Consider the following 22,995-nt stretch of genomic DNA (forward strand, 5'->3'; position numbering starts at 1 on the left):
CGGCAGCCCTGGAGGGGGGCGGTCATGAGTAGGGCGGGGCGGTCATGAGTAGAGCGGGGCTCGGCAGCCCTGGAGGGGGGCGGCCATGAGTAGAGCGGGTGGCGGCCATGAGTAGAGCGGGGCTCGTCGGCCCTGGAGGGGGCGGCCATGAGTAGAGCGGGGCTCGTCGGCCCTGGAGGGCGCGGCCATGAGTAGAGCGGGGCTCGGCAGCCCTGGAGTGGGGCGGTCATGAGTAGGGCGGGGCTCGGCAGCCCTGGAGGGGGGCGGCCATGAGTAGAGCGGGGCTCGTCGGCCCTGGAGGGGGCGGCCATGAGTAGAGCGGGGCTCTGCGGCCCTGGAGGGGGCGGCCATGAGTAGAGTGGGGCTCTGCGGCCCTGGAGGGGGCGGCCATGAGTAGAGCGGGGCTCTGCGGCCCTGGAGGGGGCGGCCATGAGTAGAGCGGGGCTCTGCGGCCCTGGAGGGGGCGGCCATGAGTAGAACGGGGCTCTGCGGCCCTGGAGGGGGCGGCCATGAGTAGAGCGGGGCTCGTCGGCCCTGGAGGGGGCGGCCATGAGTAGAGCGGGGCTCTGCGGCCCTTGAGGGGGCGGCCATGAGTAGAGCGGGGCTCTGCGGCCCTGGAGGGGGCGGCCATGAGTAGAGCGCGGCTCTGCGGCCCTGGAGGGGGCGGCCATGAGTAGAGCGGGGCTCTGCGGCCCTGGAGGGGGCGGCCATGAGTAGAGCGGGGCTCTGCGGCCCTGGAGGGGGCGGCCATGAGTAGAACGGGGCTCTGCGGCCCTTGAGGGGGTGGCCATGAGTAGAGCGGGGCTCTGCGGCCCTTGAGGGGGCGGCCATGAGTAGAGCGGGGCTCTGCGGCCATGAGTAGAGCGGGGCTCTGCGGCCATGGAGGGGGCGGCCATGAGTAGAGCGGGGCTCTGCGGCCCTGGAGGGGGCGGCCATGAGTAGAGCGGGGCTCTGCGGCCCTTGAGGGGGTGGCCATGAGTAGAGCGGGGCTCGGCAGCCCTGGAGTGGGGCGGTCATGAGTAGGGCGGGGCTCGGCAGCCCTGGAGGGGGGCGGTCATGAGTAGGGCGGGGCTCGGCAGCCCTGGAGGGGGGCGGCCATGAGTAGAGCGGGTGGCGGCCATGAGTAGAGCGGGGCTCGTCGGCCCTGGAGGGGGCGGCCATGAGTAGAGCGGGGCTCGTCGGCCCTGGAGGGCGCGGCCATGAGTAGAGCGGGGCTCGGCAGCCCTGGAGTGGGGCGGTCATGAGTAGGGCGGGGCTCGGCAGCCCTGGAGGGGGGCGGCCATGAGTAGAGCGGGGCTCGTCGGCCCTGGAGGGGGCGGCCATGATTAGAGCGGGGCTCGTCGGCCCTGGAGGGGGCGGCCATGAGTAGAGCGGGGCTCTGCGGCCCTGGAGGGGGCGGCCATGAGTAGAGCGGGGCTCTGCGGCCCTGGAGGAGGCGGCCATGAGTAGAGCGGGGCTCTGCGGCCCTGGAGGGGGCGGCCATGAGTAGAATGGGGCTCTGCGGCCCTGGAGGGGGCGGCCATGAGTAGAGCGGGGCTCGTCGGCCCTGGAGGGGGCGGCCATGAGTAGAGCGGGGCTCTGCGGCCCTGGAGGGGGCGGCCATGAGTAGAGCGGGGCTCTGCGGCCCTTGAGGGGGCGGCCATGAGTAGAGCGGGGCTCTGCGGCCCTGGAGGGGGCGGCCATGAGTAGAGCGGGGCTCTGCGGCCCTGGAGGGGGCGGCCATGAGTAGAACGGGGCTCTGCGGCCCTGGAGGGGGCGGCCATGAGTAGAGCGGGGCTCTGCGGCCCTGGAGGGGGCGGCCATGAGTAGAACGGGGCTCTGCGGCCCTTGAGGGGGTGGCCATGAGTAGAGCGGGGCTCTGCGGCCCTTGAGGGGGCGGCCATGAGTAGAGCGGGGCTCTGCGGCCGTGAGTAGAGCGGGGCTCTGCGGCCCTGGAGGGGGCGGCCGTGAGTAGAGCGGGGCTCTGCGGCCCTGGAGGGGGCGGCCATGAGTAGAGCGGGGCTCTGCGGCCCTGGAGGGGGCGGCCAGGCCATGAGTAGAGCGGGGCTCTGCGGCCCTGGGGGGGGCGGCCATGAGTAGAGCGGGGCTCTGCGGCCCTGGAGGGGGCGGCCATGAGCAGAGCGGGGCTCTGCGGCCCTGGAGGGGGCGGCCATGAGCAGAGCAGGGCTCTGCGGCCCTGGAGGGGGCGGATTCTTGGCTGTGTGGTGAGCCTGACCAGGATTGTCACCTTGTGTCCCCGCAGGATCCAGCATGGAGGTGAAAGAAGACAAATGTTGGGGGAAGATGGAAGTGTCCTCAAACCCACATCGTGCCAACAAACTAACTGACGGGAACCCCAAGTCGTACTGGGAATCGAGTGGGAGCACCGGCTCCCATTATATCAACATCTTCATGCACCGAGGAGTGGTGATCCGGTGAGATGTGGCTCTTGGCGTCGGGGTGGGGACCTGGATACATGTATATAACACGAATCTGTGCGCCCCTTGCAGGCAGCTGCTGATGGTCGTGGCCAGTGAGGACTCCAGCTACATGCCGGCCCGGGTGCTCGTTATGGGTGGAGAGAATGCGTCCAATATCAGCACGGAGCTGAACGCGGTCAGTCATGTCCAGACAATATGGCGTCTCTGGCCGCTGACACCCCAGCTTTATATCATGTGACACACTGTGGTGGTTGTCAGTGGCATCCTTATTACTGTACTGTGGGCCGCCCCTAGGGTCAGAGGTCGTCATTGCTTTCTGTTGTGTTCATGATCAGGTGAACATCTCCAGTTCCACCTCCCGCGTCGTGCTCCTGGAGAACGCCACACGTTTCTGGCCTGTTGTTCAGGTGAAGATCAAGCGGTGTCAGCAGGTAATGTGTGGCCGCAGTGCTGCTGCGCTGGCTCGTGGCTTCTGCTGCTGCGCTGGCTCGTGGCTTCTGCTGCTGCGCTGGCTCGTGGCTTCTGCTGCTGCGCTGGCTCGTGGCTTCTGCTGCTGCGCTGGCTCGTGGCTTCTGCTGCTGCGCTGGCTCATGGCTTCTGCTGCTGCGCTGGCTCGTGGCTTCTGCTGCTGCGCTGGCTCGTGGCTTCTGCTGCTGCGCTGGCTTGTGGCTTCTGCTGCTCTGGCTCGTGGCTTCTGCTGCTGCGCTGGCTCGCGGCTTCTGCGCTGGCTCGCGGCTTCTGCTTCTGCGCTAGCTTGCGGCTTCTGCGCTGGCTCGCGGCTTCTGCTGCTGCGCTGGCTCGCGGCTTCTGCTGCTGCGCTGGCTCGCGGCTCCTGCTGCTGCGCTTGCTCGCGGCTCCTGCTGCTGCGCTGGCTCGCGGCTTCTGCGCTGGCTCGCGGCTCCTGCTGCTGCGCTGGCTCGCGGCTCCTGCTGCTGCGCTGGCTCGGGGCTCCTGCTGCTGCTCTGCCTCGGGGCTCCTGCTGCTGCTCTGGCTCGGGGCTCCTGCTGCTGCTCTGCCTCGGGGCTCCTGCTGCTGCTCTGCCTCGGGGCTCCTGCTGCTGCTCTGCCTCGGGGCTCCTGCTGCTGCTCTGCCTCGGGGCTCCTGCGCTGCCTCGGGGCTCCTGCTGCTGCTCTGCCTCGGGGCTCCTGCTGCTGCTCTGCCTCGGGGCTCCTGCTGCTGCTCTGCCACGGGGCACCTGCTGCTGCTCTGCCTCGGGGCTCCTGCTGCTGCTCTGCCTCGGGGCTCCTGCTGCTGCGCTGGCTCGGGGCTTCTGTGTAACGCGGTCTTACTGCAGGGTGGTATTGACACGAGGGTCCGTGGTTTGGAGGTCCTGGGGCCAAAGCCGACATTCTGGCCGGTGTTTAAGGAGCAGCTGTGCCGGAGAACGTTCCTCTTCTACACCAGCCGAGCTCACAGCTGGGGGCAGGAGATCTGTGAGAAGAAGGAGCGCTTACTACAGCTGTTCAGCAGGTAGCACCAGGCGGGAGCAGATGCCGTCATCCCTGGTGGTATCTCCTCTGTCACTGAGTGGTCTTCTCATTGCAGGTTGAACCGCGCCTTGTCACATGAGCAGGAGTTTGCAGATCGGTTCCTGCCGGACGATGAGGCCGCACAGGCTCTGGGCCGCACCTGTTGGGAGGCTCTGATATCTCCCCTGGTGAGGAGCATCACAGCCTCAGGTAAGAACCTCTCAGACCCCCATGTTCTGCTTACCTGATGGGCGGGAGGTCAGCCTGCAATCCCAATCTCTTCCAGACTCCGTAGGTCTGAGCCCCCTCAGCTGGCTTCTTACCCGCTACCTGGAGAACATTCAGAGTGCCCGAAGACCCAAGGCCCAAACCTCAGTCTTCAACTCTCGGGTCCGCAGGCTCACTCACCTCCTGGTCCATGTGGACACCAGCCCCCAGGACACTGCCGGACTGAAGCCCCCCAGTAGGACCAGTGAGTGTCTTATCCCTTCACCTGGCGGGGAGGTAGGATGGGAACCTGTGTCAGGTGGTGTTACGTTTGCTCTCTCCTCAGATGGGAAGAGTCGGGACACCCTCAGTCCGCCTGTGAGACCCTCCGGTTCTGGATGGAGCAGTGTGGCGGGAATTGCCCAGTGCTGGCAAGAGGTGGTCCGGAAGCAGGTAGCCGCTGCTCTGGCGTTGTCTGGGACGGACTCCTCCACTGTTATTGGGTTTAATTCCCCTTGTGTCCTCCAGGTGCAGCGCTTTCTGGAGATGTCCTGGAATAATGTGGATCTGTCTCCCCGGATCTGCTCAATGTACCGGGCTCTTAGACTCGCCATGGACGAGATGTTTGGGCAGCAGACGCGATTCTTACTGTCTCTGCGCCAAGGCTTCTGTGAAGGGCTGTTACAGCTGTCATTCCTGACTGCGCTACACGTGAGTCTGTATGTGGAGTGGGCCCGCCGGTGTCTGTATGGTGGTGTGGACCCCGCCGGTGTCTGTATGTGGTGCGGACCCCGCCGGTGTCTGTATATGGAGTGGGCCCCGCCGGTGTCTGTATGGTGGTGTGGACCCCGCCGGTGTCTGTATATGGAGTGGGCCCCGCCGGTGTCTGTATGGTGGTGTGGACCCCGCCGGTGTCTGTATGGTGGTGTGGGCCCCGCCGGTGTCTGTATGGTGGTGTGGGCCCCCTCTAATATCCCGGATGTTTGTATGTTGCAGGTGACTGAGCAGTTTGCTCGCTATATAGATCAGCTGATAACTGCGATTCGTGCAGATTCTTCTGATCTCCGGGCCCTGGAGCAGCTGCAGGAATTCCTGGACTTTATTCTTTTCTTGTCTGATCTGGAACTGGCCAATTCCTTTGAGCATTTTTACAGGTTTGAATATTCTCATGTTTCCTTGTGCTGCTCTTTGTGGTGCTGCTGCTGCTCTTTGTGGTGCTGCTGCTGCTCTTTGTGCTGCTGCTGCTGCTCTTTGTGGTGCTGCTGCTGCTCTTTGTGGTGCTGCTGCTGCTCTTTGTGGTGCTGCTGCTGCTCTTTGTGGTGCTGCTGCTGCTCTTTGTGGTGCTGCTGCTGCTCTCTGTGGTGCTGCTGCTGCTCTTTGTGGTGCTGCTGCTGCTCTTTGTGGTGCTGCTGCTGCTCTTTGTGGTGCTGCTGCTGCTGCTCTTTGTGGTGGTGCTGCTGCTCTTTGTGGTGCTGCTGCTGCTGCTCTTTGTGGTGCTGCTGCTGCTGCTCTTTGTGGTGCTGCTGCTGCTCTTTGTGGTGCTGCTGCTCTTTGTGGTGCTGCTGCTGCTGCTCTTTGTGGTGCTGCTGCTGCTGCTCTTTGTGGTGCTGCTGCTGCTGCTCTTTGTGGTGCTGCTGCTGCTGCTCTTTGTGGTACTGCTGCTGCTGCTGCTCTTTGTGGTACTGCTGCTGCTCTTTGTGGTACTGCTGCTGCTGCTCTTTGTGGTACTGCTGCTGCTGCTCTTTGTGGTACTGCTGGTGCTGCTGCTCTTTGTGGTACTGCTGGTGCTGCTGCTCTTTGTGGTACTGCTGGTGCTGCTGCTCTTTGTGGTACTGCTGCTGCTGCTCTTTGTGGTGCTGCTGCTGCTGCTCTTTGTGGTGCTGCTGCTCTTTGTGGTGCTGCTGCTGCTGCTCTTTGTGGTGCTGCTGCTCTTTGTGGTGCTGCTGCTGCTGCTCTTTGTGGTGCTGCTGCTGCTGCTCTTTGTGGTGCTGCTGCTGCTGCTCCTTGTGGTGCTGCTGCTGCTCCTTGTGGTGCTGCTGTTGCTCTTTGTGGTGCTGCTGTTGCTCTTTGTGGTGCTGCTGCTGCTCTTTGTGGTGCTGCTGCTGCTCTTTGTGGTGCTGCTGCTGCTCTTTGTGGTGCTGCTGCTCCTCTTTGTGGTGCTGCCGCTGCTGCTCTTTGCGGCGCTGCTGCTGCTCTTTGTGGTGCTGCTGCTCTTTGTGGTGCTGCTGCTCTTTGTGGTGCTGCTGCTGCTCTTTGTGGTGCTGCTGCTGCTCTTTGTGGTGCTGCTGCTGCTCTTTGTGGTGCTGCTGCTGCTCTTTGTGGTGCTGCTGCTGCTCTTTGTGGTGCTGCTGCTGCTCTTTGTGGTGCTGCTGCTCTTTGTGGTGCTGCTGCTGCTCTTTGTGGTGCTGCTGCTGCTCTTTGTGGTGCTGCTGCTGCTCTTTGTGGTGCTGCTGCTGCTCTTTGTGGTGCTGCTGCCGCTGCTGCTCTTTGTGGTGCTGCTGCCGCTGCTGCTCTTTGTGGTGCTGCTGCCGCTGCTGCTCTTTGTGGTGCTGCTGCCGCTGCTGCTCTTTGTGGTGCTGCTGCCGCTGCTGCTCTTTGTGGTGCTGCTGCCGCTGCTCTTTGTGGTGGTGCTGCTGCTGCTCTTTGTGGTGCTGCTGCTGCTGCTGCTGCTCTTTGTGGTGCTGCTGCTGCTGCTGCTGCTCTTTGTGGTGCTGCTGCTGCTGCTCTTTGTGGTGCTGCTGCTGCTGCTCTTTGTGGTGCTGCTGCTGCTCTTTGTGGTGCTGCTGCTGCTCTTTGTGGTGCTGCTGCTGCTGCTGCTCTTTGTGGTGCTGCTGCTGCTGCTCTTTGTGGTGCTGCTGCTGCTGCTCTTTGTGGTGCTGCTGCTGCTGCTCTTTGTGGTGCTGCCGCTGCTGCTGCTCTTTGTGGTGCTGCCGCTGCTGCTGCTCTTTGTGGTGCTGCCGCTGCTGCTGCTCTTTGTGGTGCTGCCGCTGCTGCTGCTCTTTGTGGTGCTGCCGCTGCTGCTGCTCTTTGTGGTGCTGCTGCTCTTTGCGGCGCTGCTCTCTGCTCTGCTGTTTCTAAGCCCTTGTTCCCATGATGCTTTGTATTGCAGGCATTACCTGGCAGATCGGCTCCTTTCGCTCGGACCCTGCTGGCTGGAGAACACGGTGGTTGATCACATTGGAATTTGCTTCCCAAATCGATTCCCACAACAGATGCTGAAAAACCTGCAGGAGGCGAAAGATCTGCAGAAAGAGGAACATCTGTACCGACTGCAGGAGCGCGATAGAGAAGTCTTATCAGAGGAGAACGAAGAGGATGACGACCAGGAGGAGGAGATGGTGGTGAGGAGAAGGACAAGGTGGTGGCAGAGAGGAGGAAGAGATGGTGGCGAAGAAGAGGTGGTGTTATGACAAGGAGAAGGATGTGATAATCATGAGGAGGGAATGTTGCGGAAGAGGATAACTAGCGAGACCGAGTGAAGGCGATTGTGAGGGTTAGGGGGGCAGGGGAGGATCAGGACAGCCAGAAGGTATAGCTGGTGGGGAGAAGGAGCAGATGGTGAATAAGCAGACTAGGAGGAGGCGATGTAAGGAGGCAGACCAGGAGATGATGGTGGTGGTGGTTGTGAGGAGGAGTATGAGATAGTGGTGGTGAGTTGGTGTTCAGGGTGAGGAGGAGGAGATGGGAAGAAGGGGGACCAGGAGAAGGGTATGATGAGGAGTAGAAGGACAAGCGGGAGGAGATAGTGAGGGGCAGGAGGGATAGTGAGGAGGAGATGGCAATAGTAAGGGAGGATGTTGCGATGGAGGGATAGCAACAAGAAAGACCCGGAGAAGGAGATTGTGAGAGGTAGGTGAGAATCAGGACAGAAAGGAGGAGGAGTTGATGACAACATAATGAGGAGGATGAAAAGATGGTGAGAAGGAGGTCCAGAAAGAAGAGCATAGGTATGGGAAGAGGGGATAATGAGCAGGACTGTCAGGTGCAGAAGATGGTGAGGAAAAGTGGAGGATTGTGAAGAGGAAGACCAGAAGATGGAGTAGATGGTGAAGAGGAAGACAAGGATGAGGAGGACTAGAAAGAAGAGATGGCAGGTGTAAGTGGGAATGAAGAGGATTACTAACTGGAGGATATTGTGAGGAAAGGTGATGGGATAGTAAGGAGGAGGTGGCGGAGGAACAGTTGGAGATGAGAGTAAGTTGGGGGGGATGGTGAAGTGGAGAAGATGGTGAGGAAGTGGACTAGTAAGAGAAGATGGTAAGGAGGCCGATCAGGAGGACACATTGAGGGAGAGGAGGGCCAGGATGACGACATGGTGTGGAAAAGGGGAAGGACCAGGAGGAGGAGATGGTGAGAGTAAGAGGGAATGGTGCGGAATAGGTAATGGTGAGAAGCAGAACCAGCAGGAGAATGAGGGAGGTTGAGGGAAAGTGAGAAATGATGAGGAATAGGTACAGGAGGAGGAGATGGTGATGATGAGAAATTGGAGGGGATGGTGAGAAAAAGGGGATAGTGAGGGGAGAAGTTAGAAATAGTTTGGAAGAGGAGCAGGATGAAGGGATGGCAGGTGGAAGGAGATGGTGAGAGAAGGTGAGGATGAGGATTAGGAGGAAGAGATGGTGATGAGAAGGACATCCATGAGTAGGTGGTGAGGAGGAAGACAATTGGAGCCCATGGTGAGAGATGGATGGGGATGGGTGGTGGGATGTGACAGGGAGGAGGTCATCACGAAGGGTGGGGTGCTGGGATGGTGTGGAAGAAGTGATGGTAACAGGAGGGGAGGAGGAGATGGTGAGGTGAAGTGAAGAGAAGCTGTGGAGGAGAAAAACCAGAAGGTCAAGTTGGTGAAGGGAAATAGAGGATGGTGAGGAGGAGGAAGTAGTAGTTTAGAGAAGGACCAGAATGAGGAGATGGTGTGAGGAAAGTGTTGACTGGCAGGAGAAAATTGATGGAAGGGTGAGGACATGAACCAGGAGGAGGCGATTGGGGGCATCATCTATGATGGAGATGGGTTCTTCTCTATTGTAGTTGTGATTACGCTATGATTGGGGACATTCTACATGATGGTGATGCCTTCTCAGTTGTAGTTGTGTTCGCACTCTGATCTAGGGATCATCTATGATAATGATGGCTTCTTCTTGGTTATAGTTGTGGTCGCTCCATGATTGGGGAAACCCTCTATGATGGAGGTGTGTTCTTAGTTATAATTATGATCACAATTTAATCAGATAATGGTGGTTTCTCCTCAGTTGTAATCACTCTGTGATGGGGAGTATCTTCTCTTATAATGGTTAATTCTTCTTGGTTGTAATTGTGGTCGCTCTATGACTGAGGCATGCTCTAGGAAAGTTGTGTGTTCTTCTCTGTTGTAGTTGTGATTACTCTATGATCGGTGGCATCATCTACGATAATGGTGGGTTCTTCCCGGTTGTAGTTGTGGCCGCTCTGTAATTGGGGGCATCCTCTATGATCGGGGAGGGTTCTTTTCTGTTGTAGTTGTGGTCACTCTATGATGGAGGTGGGTTCTTCTCAGTTGTAGTTGTAGACACTCTATGATGGAGGTGGGTTCTTCTCAGTTGTAGTTGTGGTCACTCTATGATGGAGGTGGGTTCTTCTCAGCTGTAGTTGTGGTCACTCTATGATGGAGGTGGGTTCTTCTCAGTTGTAGTTGTGGTCACTCTATGATGGAGGTGGGTTCTTCTCAGCTGTAGTTGTGGTCACTCTATGATGGAGGTGGGTTCTTCTCAGCTGTAGTTGTGGTCACGCTATGATGGAGGTGGGTTCTTAGCTGTAGTTGTGGTCACTCTATGATGGAGGTGGGTTCTTCTCAGCTGTAGTTGTGGTCACTCTATGATGGAGGTGGGTTCTTCTCAGCTGTAGTTGTGGGCACTCTATGATGGAGGTGGGTTCTTCTCAGTTGTAGTTGTAGACACTCTATGATGGAGGTGGGTTCTTCTCAGTTGTAGTTGTGGTCACTCTATGATGGAGGTGGGTTCTTCTCAGTTGTAGTCGTGGTCACTCTATGATGATCGTGGATTCTTCTTGACTTTAGCTCCTCACTGTGTCTTCTGTGTCTTTAGGTGATGGAGGAAAGCCCTGTGCTGCAGGTCGAGGGTGTGGAGGATTCTGATGTCCAGATATTTGTGCTATCACCTCGATGTTGGTCTATATCTCCTCTCTGCTATCTGACTGATCCATCTAAGTATCTCCCAGAGACTCTTGGGACCCCTCTGCAGCGCTTCACTGACTTCTATACAAGGAGTAAGTGCCCCGCGGTGTCTGCGGCTGTGACTTCTCCTGTGAGTGTTCGCTGAACATCGCCTTGTGTGCTCTCTTCAGGTCAGGCAGTTCCGGGCTCAGACCTCGCTCAGTCTCGCCGGCTGCAGTGGACTTGGTTAGGAAACGCTGAGGTACAATATGGAGACCTGACGCTCAGAGTCTCCACCCTGCAGATGTTCATCTTACTGCTCTTCAACCAGCACCAGGTGAGATGTACAATCACTCCCATCCTGTAGAATACCCTGAGTGTACAGAAAATAAAGCAAAGGCACTGACTATATATGTCCCCTCCAGTGTGGTGTATATATGTGGTGTATATATGTCCCCTCCAGTGTGGAGAAAATCCAGTCTGGCTGAAGATTTCAGCCATTATAAGTTTATGCTTAAAACTTACACCTCCGCCCTTCACCCCTTCAAACAAATGTATTTCAATACTCTCATCACTTCAGTTTCCAACAATCCTAAATGTCTCTTTGACACTTTTCATTCCCTCCTCAATCCAAAACTGAAGGCCCCGACCACCGACCTCAGCGCTGACAATCTAGCTAATTATTTCAAAGAAAAAATTGACCATATCCGGCAGGGGATTGGGAGAAAATTTCCTAATACCATGCATGCTCCTCCCTCCCCCATTGCATCTAGCTCACCCTCTGTCTTTGAACCAGTCATGGAAGAAGTGATCAGGCTCCTTGCATCTTCTAGCCCTACTACCTGTGCTAGTGACCCTATTCCCTCACATCTCCTCCAGTCCCTTCCCTGGCTGCCACCACTCACCTAACTAAAATATTTATTCTCTCCCTCTCATCTGGTATCTTTCCCTCCTCATTTAAACACGCCAGCATACATCCATTACTTAAAAAACCATCCCTGGACCAGAACTGCACGGCCAACTACAGACCTGTTTCCAATCTTCCCTTCATCTCTAAACTCCTGGAACGCCTGGTCCATTCCCGTCTAATCCGCTATCTCTCCGATAACTCTCTTCTTGACCCTTTATAATCTGGTTTCTGCTCTTTACATTCTACTGAAACTGCCCTCACTAAAGTCTCTAATGATCTACTAACAGCTAAATCTAATGGTCACTACTCCCTGCTGATCTCCTGGATCTCTGCAGCATTCGACACTGTGGATCACCAGCTCCTCCTCACTATGCTCCGCTTTATCGGCCTCAAGGACACCGCTCTCTCCTGGTTCTCCTCCTACCTCTCTGACCGCTCCTTCACAGTATCTTTTGCCGGCTCCTCCTCCTCCCTACTTCCTCTTACTGTCGGGGTTCCTCTAGGATCAGTCCTAGGCCCCCTCCTCTTCTCTCTATATACTGCCCCTATTGGATAAACCATCAGCAGATTCGGTTTTCAGTACCATCTCTATGCTGATGACACCCAATTATACACAGCGTCTCCTGACGCCTGCATTATTGCAAAATACCAGTGATTGCCCGTCCGCCGTCTCTAACATCATGTCCTCCTTCTATGTGACACTGAAGCTATCAAAAACTGACCTCCCTGTGTTTCCTCCTCCACTAACCAACCTTTCAGCAGGAGAAGGGAAGGAAGGGAGACACAGATCCATTACTAGTGGGAGACACAGATCCATTACTAGTGGGGGTAGGCGGAGCCCCCCAGGATAGTTCACCTCAGATTAGAAAAAAGTGATGACCGGCCCCTCCAGCTTAGGCTCCTCCTACTCCCATGTCCTTCAGTCTAGAGATCTCAGGGGGTCTTGGCGCTGCTGGGACCCCTGACCCTCCCCTGGCGGATCTGCGTACCCCCTACGGAGGTCCCCGCAGAAGCCTGCCAGCCCCGGGGGATACAGGGCGCTCCCTGGCGGAGACTCACACGGCTTCTGTGGGGTCCCTGCGCGCTCCGCCGTGCGGGGGAGCAAAGGGCCACGGCACCACACATCCCTGGGGGTCCCTGTGGCGCTCAGCTGGGTAAGTGCCCTCAAGGTCCGAGTGCTTCAGCGGCTGCGGCGGCAGCCGCTCTTACTGTTACAAGTGTCGACTGCTGTTTTGTCCTTGCAGGAAGGATATCACCGCTGCATACGGCGTTTGTGTAACTCTCTGCTAGCAGGGGAGCAGGGAAGGAGGAGCCGCGGGCTCCGTTAGTATGCGGCGGCGGGGGGCGTGACTTCACGCCTCTCTGCTGCCTGTCATCTTAGCCTCAGGCAGGAAGCGCCCGGAAAGCGCGCGCTGGAGCTGACCCAGCCCCTTCTTCTTCCGGGTCCTTCTGCCGGCGTCCACGTGCAGCGCCTCCTGCTCCCTGCTCCCCGCTCTCTACACCACCAGACACAGAGAAGAGCAGTCACCGCGGCCAGCTGGTGAGTCACTTCTGCCTTTTAAGGCAGAAGATTCCTTTTTCTCACTATTGCAGCGCAGAGCACCTTACTGCTGGCCTGTTAAGGCAGACAGGGTGTTCTATATCCGGCGCTGCTACCTCTCTGCTGAGGAGGCTCTGGGACTCGCACACCTCTGTCCTTTTAAGGCAAAGGTGTATTGCGGGGTCAGCAGCATTAACCCCTTCTGAATGGGGTCTGGCCTCCTCAGGGGCATGCTTCTGGGATCAGAGGGTGCATCACCCTAGTCTGTTAGGTTAACTTTTCCTCTGCAGGCAGCTGGGGTTGCTCTTCTCCCTTTAAGGAGGAGCTTTAACCCTTCAGTGCTTGGTGATTTTTTGTGTAAGAACAGGCTGTGGTAGCAGAATCACACATCCTCGGTTACTGTACCCATTGTAAGGGGTTATTACCGCCTTATCCGCGACGCTCGCAACTGTGTGGGGGCATGTCGGATCAGGGGGCGCGGACCTCTCTCCCGGTCCGCTTCAGGATCGGTCACGCGTATCTGATACGCCGGGGTCTTCGACAGCGTCAGGTTCGACACTGGTCGGGGGTCTCAGTGATGTTAAAGTGGAGGCGCTCACTCGCTCCATTGACAGTCTGTCTGACCTCCTGGGTTATTGGGTATCAGCTAAGTCCCAACCGACGTCACAAGGCAAGAAGCGCCACAGGCCTGTGGTGGCGCTGTCTCCTCCGCGCAGTGCGTCGGAGGCTTCGGAATCACCGACAGACTCTCCTGGTGAGATCTCCGATTCTGATGAAGAGGATCGGCAGGGTCGCTCTGCTTTTCTTTCGGGCCGCGTGGACGCTTTTATTGGGGCTATGCGTGAAGCGCTACAGCTGTCTGAAGAGGTGACGAGGCGCCCTGGCAAGTCGGCCCGGCTGTATCAGGAGTCGCGTCGGGCTCGTTCGACGCTGCCGGCGCACGATGAACTTAACGAGGCGATGGAGAAGGAACGCCTGTGTTCGGATAAACGCTTCCAGGGGATGCGGTTTTTTGATGCCCTGTATCCCTGCTCCACGGAGACGATCGCTAATTGGGTCCCCTCTCCTGAAGCGGACGTGCCATTGTCTCAGCTGAGCAAATCTTCTTTGCTTCCTGTTAAAGGGAAGGCGAGTTTACAGGAACCGTTGGACAGAAGGACGGAGTTAGCAGCGAAGTCCATCTACGAGGCCGCGGGTCATGGATTCCGAGCGGCCTTGGGGGCCATGTGGGCTGGTGAGGCTTCTCTGCGGTGGTTGGATCAGCTGCGGACGGCGTGGCAAGATGGGACTCCGCTGTCTGAGGTGGAAAGGCTCTTCCAGCTGTTGGAAGAGGCGGCCTGATATGGCAGGGACGCAGTGCTGGATACTACTTCGGTTCTGTCCAGGGCTCAATCCTCGGCCGTCACAGTCAGGAGAGCTCTGTGGCTTAAACAGTGGACTGGAGACGCAGTATCCAAACAAGGTTTGCTGAGTCTGGCGTACAAGGGCGGTCAGCTTTTTGGTTCGGACCTCACGGAGCTGATTGCCAAGGCCAAGGATACGGCTTTGCCGCAGCGGAAAGCAGCGGCTTCTACGTCTGGCAAGTCAAGTGCCGGTAGTGGTCGTATGTCCTTTCGGCCCAGGGGACGGTTCGGTCAGCCCTCTTGGAGATCGGGTCGTCCCTCGTCTTCCGGAAAGAAGACCACCCAGAAATCCCGTACACCCTGGAAACAACATTTCCGTCAGGACAAACGGGAGGTTGACAAAAAGCCCGCTAAGGCGGACTGTCGCCAGGAACCCACTCGAGGGCTCTCGGGTGGGAGGTCGTCTGCTACAATTCGGGTCGATTTGGGCGTCCCACGTATCGGACTCCTGGGTGACGCGGGTTATGTCGGCAGGCTATTTCATAGAGTTTCATTCTTGACCCCCGGACCAGTTTCGTCAGTCACGCATCCCGTCCGAGGCCATGCTGGCTGCTGCACTGTTGCGGGAGGTCGACTCTTTTCTGCAGCAGGGTGTGGTGGTTCCGGTTCCGCCGGAGGACCGGGGAAGGGGGTTTTACTCCAACCTTTTTGTGGTCCCCAAAAAGGAGGACAAGTTTCTCCCCATTCTGGACCTCAAAGAATTGAATTTTCATGTCTGGACCCGGATATTCCGTATGGAGTCTCTTCGCTCTGTCGTGGCGGCCCTGTCGCAGTACGATTTCTTGGTGTCGATCGACATCCACGACGCCTATTTGCAGGGCTCACCAGCGCTTCCTGCGTTTCGCCATAGGTCAGGCCCATTACCAGTTTGTGGCCCTACTATTCGGTTTGGCCTCGGCGCCCAGGGTTTTTACAAAGATTCTGGCGCCGCTCATGGCGCTCCTTCGAAGGCAAGGAGTTACGATTCTCCCCTACCTGGACGACCTGTTAATTGTGTCGCCCACAGCGGAGGAGGCGGTGACAGCTCGCGATATCTCCCTTCAGCACCTGGAGGACTTCGGGTGGCTGGTCAATTGGAAGAAGTCGTCATTGGAGCCGTCGCAGTCAATCCTGTTCTTGGGGATGCATTTCGACACGGTACGGGCCGTGGTCTCCCTGCCTCCGGACAAACAATCAAACCTTCGTCACCATGTCCAGGCTATGAGGTCGGCGATGTCCCTTCGGAAGTGTATGCGCCTTCTGGGTCTGATGGTGGCGGCAATGGAAGCGGTACCGTTTGCACAATTTCATTCCCGGGGTCTCCAAGATCTTATTCTGACCCGTTGGGATCGATCGCCAGCTTCGCTGGATCGCTGTGTCGGTATCTTGGATGGTGGTTACGTCCGGAGGCTTTATCCCTGGGGAAATCCTTCCTCCTCCCACGGTGGTCGGACATACCATCGATGCCAGCCTGACTGGCTGGAGGGGGGAGTTTGGAACTATCTCTGGGTTCAGGGGGTCTGGTCGTCAGAGGAGTCGTCTCTGCCGATCAACATCCTGGAGTTGAGAGCAATATTTCTCTGCCTCCGACATTGGACGGTCCCTTTGAGCGGTCTGCCGGTCCGGATTCAGACGGACAATGCGACAGCTGTCGCGTATATCAACCATCAGGGCGGGACGAGGAGTTCCAGACTCATGATGGAGGTCTCTCGGATCTTGGTATGGGCCGAGTCCAGGGTTCCAGCCATCTCCGCGATTCACATTCCAGGAGTGCTGAATATCACGGCGGACTTCCTCAGTCGCGAGCAGCTGGATCCCGGAGAATGGAGTCTTCATCCGGAAGTTTTTGCACTGCTGTGCTCCCGTTGGGGGACTCCCCAAGTGGACTTGATGGCATCCAGGCTGAACGCCAGGATTCCGACGTTCATGTCCAGGTACAGGGACCCGGAGGCTGTGGCGGTAGATGCTCTAGTGGGGACCAGTTCGAGCTGATCTACGTGTTTCCGCCGGTATCCTTACTTCCTCTGGTGATCCGGCGGATCAAACTAGAACGAATATCGGTAATTTTGGTGGCGCCGGATTGGCCGCGGAGGGCGTGGTATTCAACGCTGGTGTCTCTTCTGGCGGCGCCTCCGTTTCCACTGCCTCTTCGCCCGGACCTGTTAACCCAAGGGCCCATTCGCCATCCGGACCTAAAGTCACTTCGTTTGACGGCGTGGCACTTGAGACCGAGATCTTGACCCGTCATGGGTTTTCGGCCGAGGTCATTGCCACCTTGCGGGCGGCCAGAGGTCCAGCTACGACTAGGATTTATCACAGAACTTGGGAGGCCTTCTATTCATGGTGTTCTGGATCGTCAAGGAACCCGAGGGTTTTTTCCATTCCCAACTTCTTGGCTTTTCTGCAATGTGGTTTGGCCAAGGGTCTGGCGGTTGGTACCTTGCGGGGTCAGGTATCTGCACTATCCGTGCTTTTTCGGAAGGCTATTGCCTCGCGCAGGGATGTGCGTTCGTTTTTTCGCATGGTTGCACGTCAGTTTCCGCCTCGGAGGGCGTTTGTGGCTCCTTGGCGGCTCAATCTAGTCTTGGAGGCTCTTCAGCATGGGCCGTTTGAGCCTATGGATTCAGCTACGCTTTACTTGCTTTCTTGGAAGGTGGCCTTCCTGGTGGCGGTCACCTCTTTGAGAAGGGTTTCTGAGTTGGCGGCACGGTCTTGCTCGCCCCCTTTTCTGGAATTCCACTCGGATCGTGTGGTGCTTCGTACCAGTTGCGATTTTCTGCCTAAAGTGGTGTCGCGTTTTCACGTCAATCAGGACATCGTGTTGCCCTCCCTCTGTCCGAAACCGAAGAGTCCAAAGGAGCGGGCCTTGCACTTGTTGGATTTGGTGCGGGCATTGAAGTTCTATCTTACAATCACGCAAGGGTTTTGGAAGTCGGACTCTCTTTTTGTGATTCCTGCTGGTCGTCGGCGTGGTCAGCGGGCTTCCAAGGACACTATAGATCGGTGGATACGTTCGGCTATCCTGGAGGCGTACCGGCTCAAGGGCGAGCCTTGTCCGGTTAAGGTTCGAGCTCATTCCACGAGAGCTGTTGGTTCGTCGTGGGCTTTTCGTCAGGGGGCCTCGGCAGCGCTGCTCTGCCGGGCGGCTACCTGGCTCTCCGATCACACTTTTACTAAATTTTATAAAGAGGACGTGAGTGCTTCTGCCGATGCGGCCTTGGGACGCAGGGTCCTGCAGGCGGCGGTGGTTTAGGTTATCTCTTTATCTAGTTTTGGCGCTTGTTGCGCTCTTGACTAAGTTGTTGGGGTGTTAGCGATTCTGCCTCTGTTTCCCACCCTTGAGTTCTGGACTGCTTTGGGATGTCCCACTAGTAATGGATCTGTGTCTCCCTTCCTTCCCTTCTGCTGCTGAAAGACGGATTTTGGTAAGACCTTACCTGTAAAATCCTTTTCAGCGAAGGAAGAAAGGGAGACACAGCACCCTCCCATGGCAGAAGTGCATTATTGTTTTCCAGATGCGGCGCAACTCCTCTCTGATGGCGGTCATCTGGGCGGGGGTCGGCGCGCTAGGGCTCTGTTCCAGCATTGCCAGCTCATCGCAGTTGTCAGGTCCAGTGAGTAGTGCCTGGGACTGTGTGTTCTTTCTGTTATATGCATAACCTGTTCTCTTGCATTTCTGAATTTTCGGAAGGGGTTGTGTTGTTCCGCTGGTGTTGTCTGCTCTTCCTTAGCTTGTGTACGGACTGAAGGACATGGGAGTAGGAGAAGCCTAAGCTGGAGGGGCCGGTCGTCACTTTTTCTAATCTGAGGTGAACTATCCTGGGGGGCTCCTCCTACCCCCACTAGTAATGGATCTGTGTCTCCCTTCCTTCCTTCTCTGAAAAGGATTTTACAGGTAAGGTCTTACCAAAATCCGTCTATGCCCCTTATTGCCATTTCCGTCTGTGGCTCCACCATTACTCCCCAGCAGCACGCTCGCTGTCTTGGGGTCATACTTGATTCAGATCTTTCTTACACTCCCTACATCCGATCACTCGCTCTTGTCACCTGCACCTCAAAAACATCTCCAGAATTCAACCTTTTCTCGCCTTTGACTCTGCAAAATCTCTGACTGTCGCCCTGATTCATTCTCGCCTGGACTATTACAACTAATCGGCCTCCCTCTTACTAAACTCTCCCCTCTTCAATCTATCGTGAATGTGGCAGCCAGGATCGGATAAAGCGGACAATGAATTGAGACTTGCAAGAGATGTCAAAAGCAATAAGAAAGAATTTTGCGGGTATGTCAAAAGTAAAAGAAAAGTCAAAGATGCTATAGGATTTTTACAGGATGAAAATGATGCTGAGAAGACTGAACTATTAAATCCCTATTTTGCATGTTTTCTCTAATGTAACATCAACTGATCTTCACTGTACTATTGAAGGAATAGAAGAATCCACACTATAAAGAGAGAGATTGTGAGGGAATACTTGGCTAACATAAATGAGTTCAAGTCTCCAGGTCGAGATGAATTACATCCTAGGGTACTGAAGGAGATAGCAGAGGAAATTATTGAACCACTCTCCATAATCTTTGAAAATTCTTGGAGAACAGGAGAAGTCCCAGAAGACTGAAGAAGAGCAAATGTTGTCCCTATCGTCAAGAATGGGAAGAAGATGGATCCCGGGAACTATAGGCCGGTGAGCCTTACTTCTATACCAGGAAAGATCTTTGAATAAATTATTAAACAACATGTATGTAAGTACCTGGATAAGAATGAAGTGATTAACCAGAGTCAGCATGGGTTTGTAACTAACAAGTCATGTCAGACTAACTTAATTTCCTTCTATGACAGAATCACTGACTGGGTGGATCAGGGAAATGCTGTAGATATAGTATATCTGGACTTCAGCAAAGCATTTGACAAAGTATCTCACACCATCCTTATTGAAAAAATGACCAAGTATGGAATGGACAAGGCAACTGTTAGGTGGATTCATCACTGGCTTAGTGATCGGACTCAGAGTGGTCGTAAATGGCTTCACATCCAGCTGGATGAATGTCTCAAGTGGGGTACCACACGGCTCTGTCCTGGGACCTGTATTGTTCAACATCTTTATCAATGATTTAGATGAAGGAATTGAGGGTAAACTGATTAAATTTGCTGATGACACAAAGCTAGGAGGGATAGCTAACACTAGAGAAGAGAGAGAGAGGATTCAAAAAGACCTAAATAAACTGGAGCAGTGGGCAGCAGCCAACAGAATGGTTTATAACAGGGAAAAATGCAAAGTCCTACATCTGGGCAATAAAAATGAAAAAATCACATACAGAATGGGAGGAATAGAGCTAAGCAACAGCACATGTGAAAAAGACTTAGGTATACTAATAGATCATAGACTGAACATGAGTCAACAGTGTGATGCAGCAGCAAAAAAGGCAAATACAATTCTGGGATGTATTAACAGAAGCATACAGTCTAGATCACGTGAAGTCATTATCGGTCTTTACTCCTCTTTGGTCAGACCTCATCTGGATACTGCGTCCAGTTTTGGGCACCACATTTTAAAAAAGACATCGACAAACTGGAGCAAGTTCAGAGAAGAGCGACCAGAATGGTGACTGGTCTGCAATCCATGTCCTATGAGGAACGGTTACAGGATCTGGGAATGTTTAGCTGCAAAAAAGAAGACTGAGAGGAGACTTAATAGCCGTCTACAAATATCTGAAGGGCTGTCACATTGTAGAAGGATCATCTTTATTCTCATTTGCACATGGAGACACGAGAAGCAATGGGATGAAACTGAACGGGAGAAGATACAGATTAGATATTAGAAGACACTGTATGACAGTGAGGAGATCAATGAGTGGAACAGGCGGCCACGAGAGGTGGTGAGTTCTTCTTCAATGGAAGTCTTCAAACAGAGGCTGGACAGATATCTGTCTGAGATGATTTAGTGACTTCTGCATTGAGCAGGTGGTTGGACACGATGACCCTGGAGGTCCCTTCCAACGAGAACATTCTATCATTCTATATTCCTTGCCAACCGCTACACCGATGCCCCTACCCTGTGCCAGTCGTTGCACTGGTTACCCATCAGATACAGAGTTCAGTATAGATTCATCACTCTCATCCACAAAGCTCTCCACAGTTAAGCCCCCCTCTACATCTCCTCTCTCGTCTGAGTTACCACCTTACTTGTGCCCTCCATTCTGCTAATGAAGCTTAACATCCTCAATAATCCAAACCTCCCACTCTCGTCTCCAAGACTTCTCACGTGCTGCGCCAGTTCATTGGAACACTCTACCCTGGACACTTTGAATAATCCCCAATACCCACAGTATTAAGCTTGGCCTAAAAATGCATTTCTTTAGATTGGTTTATCTCCTCACCTCCCTGATCTAACTATCCCTGTTTTTCTCTTACAAAATTTCCTTCCAAATCAGGACCCCTGTATCATCCGTTCACACCCCCCCCAGGCACTTAATAGACTTCTGTGTCTGTACTTGTTCACATACTGGTTGGTGGCCGGACCGTACAATACGAGCAATTGTCACCATCCACCTCTCGTGTCCCCCCTATTTCCTCATAGATTGTAGCTTGCGAGCAGCGGGACCCTCGCTCCTCCTGGGACCTGAGTTTTGTTTGTTCTGTAATGTCTTTTATTGTCTGCACAAGTCCCCCCTAAATGTAAACATCTATAAATGAGAAGGTGTCCAAACTTTGCCCAGGTGGAGTGCATTTTTGTTGGTTCATCGTCCTCCACCCCGTCATGTGCTGGCCCCCATCCCTTTACAGAGGGGGAAATAAGTATTTGATCCCTTGCTGTTTTTGTAAGTTTGCCCACTGACTGAGACATGAACAGTCTATAATTTTAAGGGTCGGTTAATTTTAACATTGAACTATAGAATATCCCAAAAAATATCAAGAAAATCACATTGTATAAATTAGATACATTTATTCACATTTTGCTGTGAGAAATAAGTATTTGATCCCCTACAAACCATTATGAGTTCTGGCTCCTACAGACCAGTTAGACGCTCCTAATCAACTCGTTACCTGCATTACAGACCGCTGTCTTACATAGTCACCTGTATAAAAGACTCCTGTCCACAGACTCAATTAGTCAGACGCTAACCTCTACAACATGAGCAAAACCAAAGAGCTTTCTAAGGACGTCAGGGACAAGATCATAGACCTGCACAAAGCTGGAATGGGCTACAAAACCATAAGTAAGACGCTGGGTGAGAAGGAGACGACTGCTGGTGCAATAGTAAGAAAATGGAAGAAATACAAAATGACTGTCAATCGACATCGATCTGGGGCAGCATGCAAAATCTCACCTCGTGGGGTATCCTTCATCATGAGGAAGGTGAGAGATCAGCCTAAAACTACACGGGGGGAACTTGTTAATGATCTCCAGGCAGCTGGGACCACAGTCACCAAGAAAACCATTGGTAACACATTACGCCTTAAAGGTTTAAAATCCTGCAGTGCCCGCAAGATCTCCCTGCCCAAGAAGGCACATGTGCAGGCCCATCTGAAGTTTGCCAATGAACACCTGGATGATTCTGTGAGTTATTGGGAGAAGGTGCTGTGGTCAGATGAGACATAAATTGAGCTCTTTGGCATTAACTCAACTCGCCGTGTTTGGAGGAAGAAGGATGAGTACAACCCTAAGAACATCGTCCCAACCGTGAATCATGGTGGTGGAAACATTATACTTTGGGGATGCTTTTCTGCAAAGGGGACATGACTGCACCGTACTGAAGGGAAGATGGATGGGGTTATGTATCATGTGATTTTTTCCAACAACCTCCTTCCCTCAATAAGAGCATTGAAGATGGGTCATGGCTGGGTCTTCCAGCAAGACAATGACCCAAAACATACAGCCAAGGCAACAAAGGAGTGGCTCAAAAAGAAGCACAGTAAGGTCATGGAGTGGCCTAGCCAGTCTCCAGACCTTAATCCCATAGAAATCTTATGGAGGGAGTTGAAGCCCCGAGTTGCCAAGTGACAGCCTCAAAATCTAAATGATTTAGAGATAATCTGCAAAGAGGAGTGGACCAAAACTCCTCCTGACATGTGCACAACCCTCATCATCAACTACAAAAAACGTCTGACTGCTGTGCTGCCAACAAGGGTTTTACCACCATGTATAAAGTGCTGTTTGCCAGAGGGATCAAAAACTTATTTCTCACTGCAAAATGCAAAAAAAAATTATCTAATTTATACAATGTGATTTTCTTGATATTTTTTTGGATATTCGATCTCTCAATGTTAAAATTAACCTAGCCTTAAAATTATAGACTCTGCATGTCTTTGTCAGTGGGCAAACTTACAAAAACAGCAAGGGATCAAATACTTCCCCCCCATCGTGGTATGTGCCGCCCCCATCGTGGTATGTGCTGTCCCTGTCGTCGCCACATTATGTGGGACGTTCTAAGTACATGTACAAAGAGAGAGAACCGCACTGACACTTTCAGTATCAGAACAGAACTCCTTTATTACACGCTCTGGTCCAGGTTTATGCAGGTTATTAGTATTCATACTTTAAAACAATATAATTGTCTCAGCTGATCTCTACACATGTGCTGGCATTAGCATACATACATCTCATTGACTAAGTTACTGACACCCAGCTGTTCCATCTGTAGTGTTATACTACCCCCCCCCCCCAAGTTTCATTACTCCATTATCTCTAGTCTCTAGACAAAGACACTCCTAAGACCCCCCCCCACATAGGCTTCATTCTGCGAGCAAGGAAATGCAAGTACAGAGATCAAAATAGAATCAGGATAGATGAAGTAACTCCTGCTCTCACACCCCCATCCTGGTATGCGCTGGCCCCCATCCCTTTCATGCGCTGGTCCCCATCCCTTTCATGCGCTGGTCCCCATCCCTTGCATGCGCTGGTCCCCATCCCTTGCATGCGCTG

At 54.4% G+C, this 22,995-nt stretch overlaps 1 protein-coding gene across 3 annotated transcripts in view; it reads left to right on the forward strand.

The window, feature by feature from the left end:
* The window catches only part of CUL9 (cullin 9), a 171,862-nt gene that overhangs the window by 39,521 nt on the left and 109,346 nt on the right, over window positions 1-22,995 (forward strand). For all 3 annotated transcript variants that reach the window (XM_073671636.1, XM_073671638.1, XM_073671637.1), the window contains exons 15-26: window positions 2,243-2,414; window positions 2,490-2,595; window positions 2,756-2,851; window positions 3,715-3,890; window positions 3,966-4,099; window positions 4,176-4,361; window positions 4,443-4,549; window positions 4,625-4,807; window positions 5,093-5,250; window positions 7,206-7,437; window positions 10,177-10,357; window positions 10,436-10,581. In XM_073671636.1, coding sequence (XP_073527737.1) covers window positions 2,243-2,414; window positions 2,490-2,595; window positions 2,756-2,851; window positions 3,715-3,890; window positions 3,966-4,099; window positions 4,176-4,361; window positions 4,443-4,549; window positions 4,625-4,807; window positions 5,093-5,250; window positions 7,206-7,437; window positions 10,177-10,357; window positions 10,436-10,581 — 1,877 coding nt within the window. The remainder of the gene's footprint in view (window positions 1-2,242; window positions 2,415-2,489; window positions 2,596-2,755; window positions 2,852-3,714; window positions 3,891-3,965; window positions 4,100-4,175; window positions 4,362-4,442; window positions 4,550-4,624; window positions 4,808-5,092; window positions 5,251-7,205; window positions 7,438-10,176; window positions 10,358-10,435; window positions 10,582-22,995) is intronic.

Source organism: Phyllobates terribilis, unplaced genomic scaffold (assembly GCF_046119375.1).
Source record: "Phyllobates terribilis strain yellow unplaced genomic scaffold, ASM4611937v1 Scaffold_3__8_contigs__length_932513732, whole genome shotgun sequence".
NCBI classification, from domain to species: Eukaryota; Metazoa; Chordata; class Amphibia; order Anura; family Dendrobatidae; genus Phyllobates; species Phyllobates terribilis.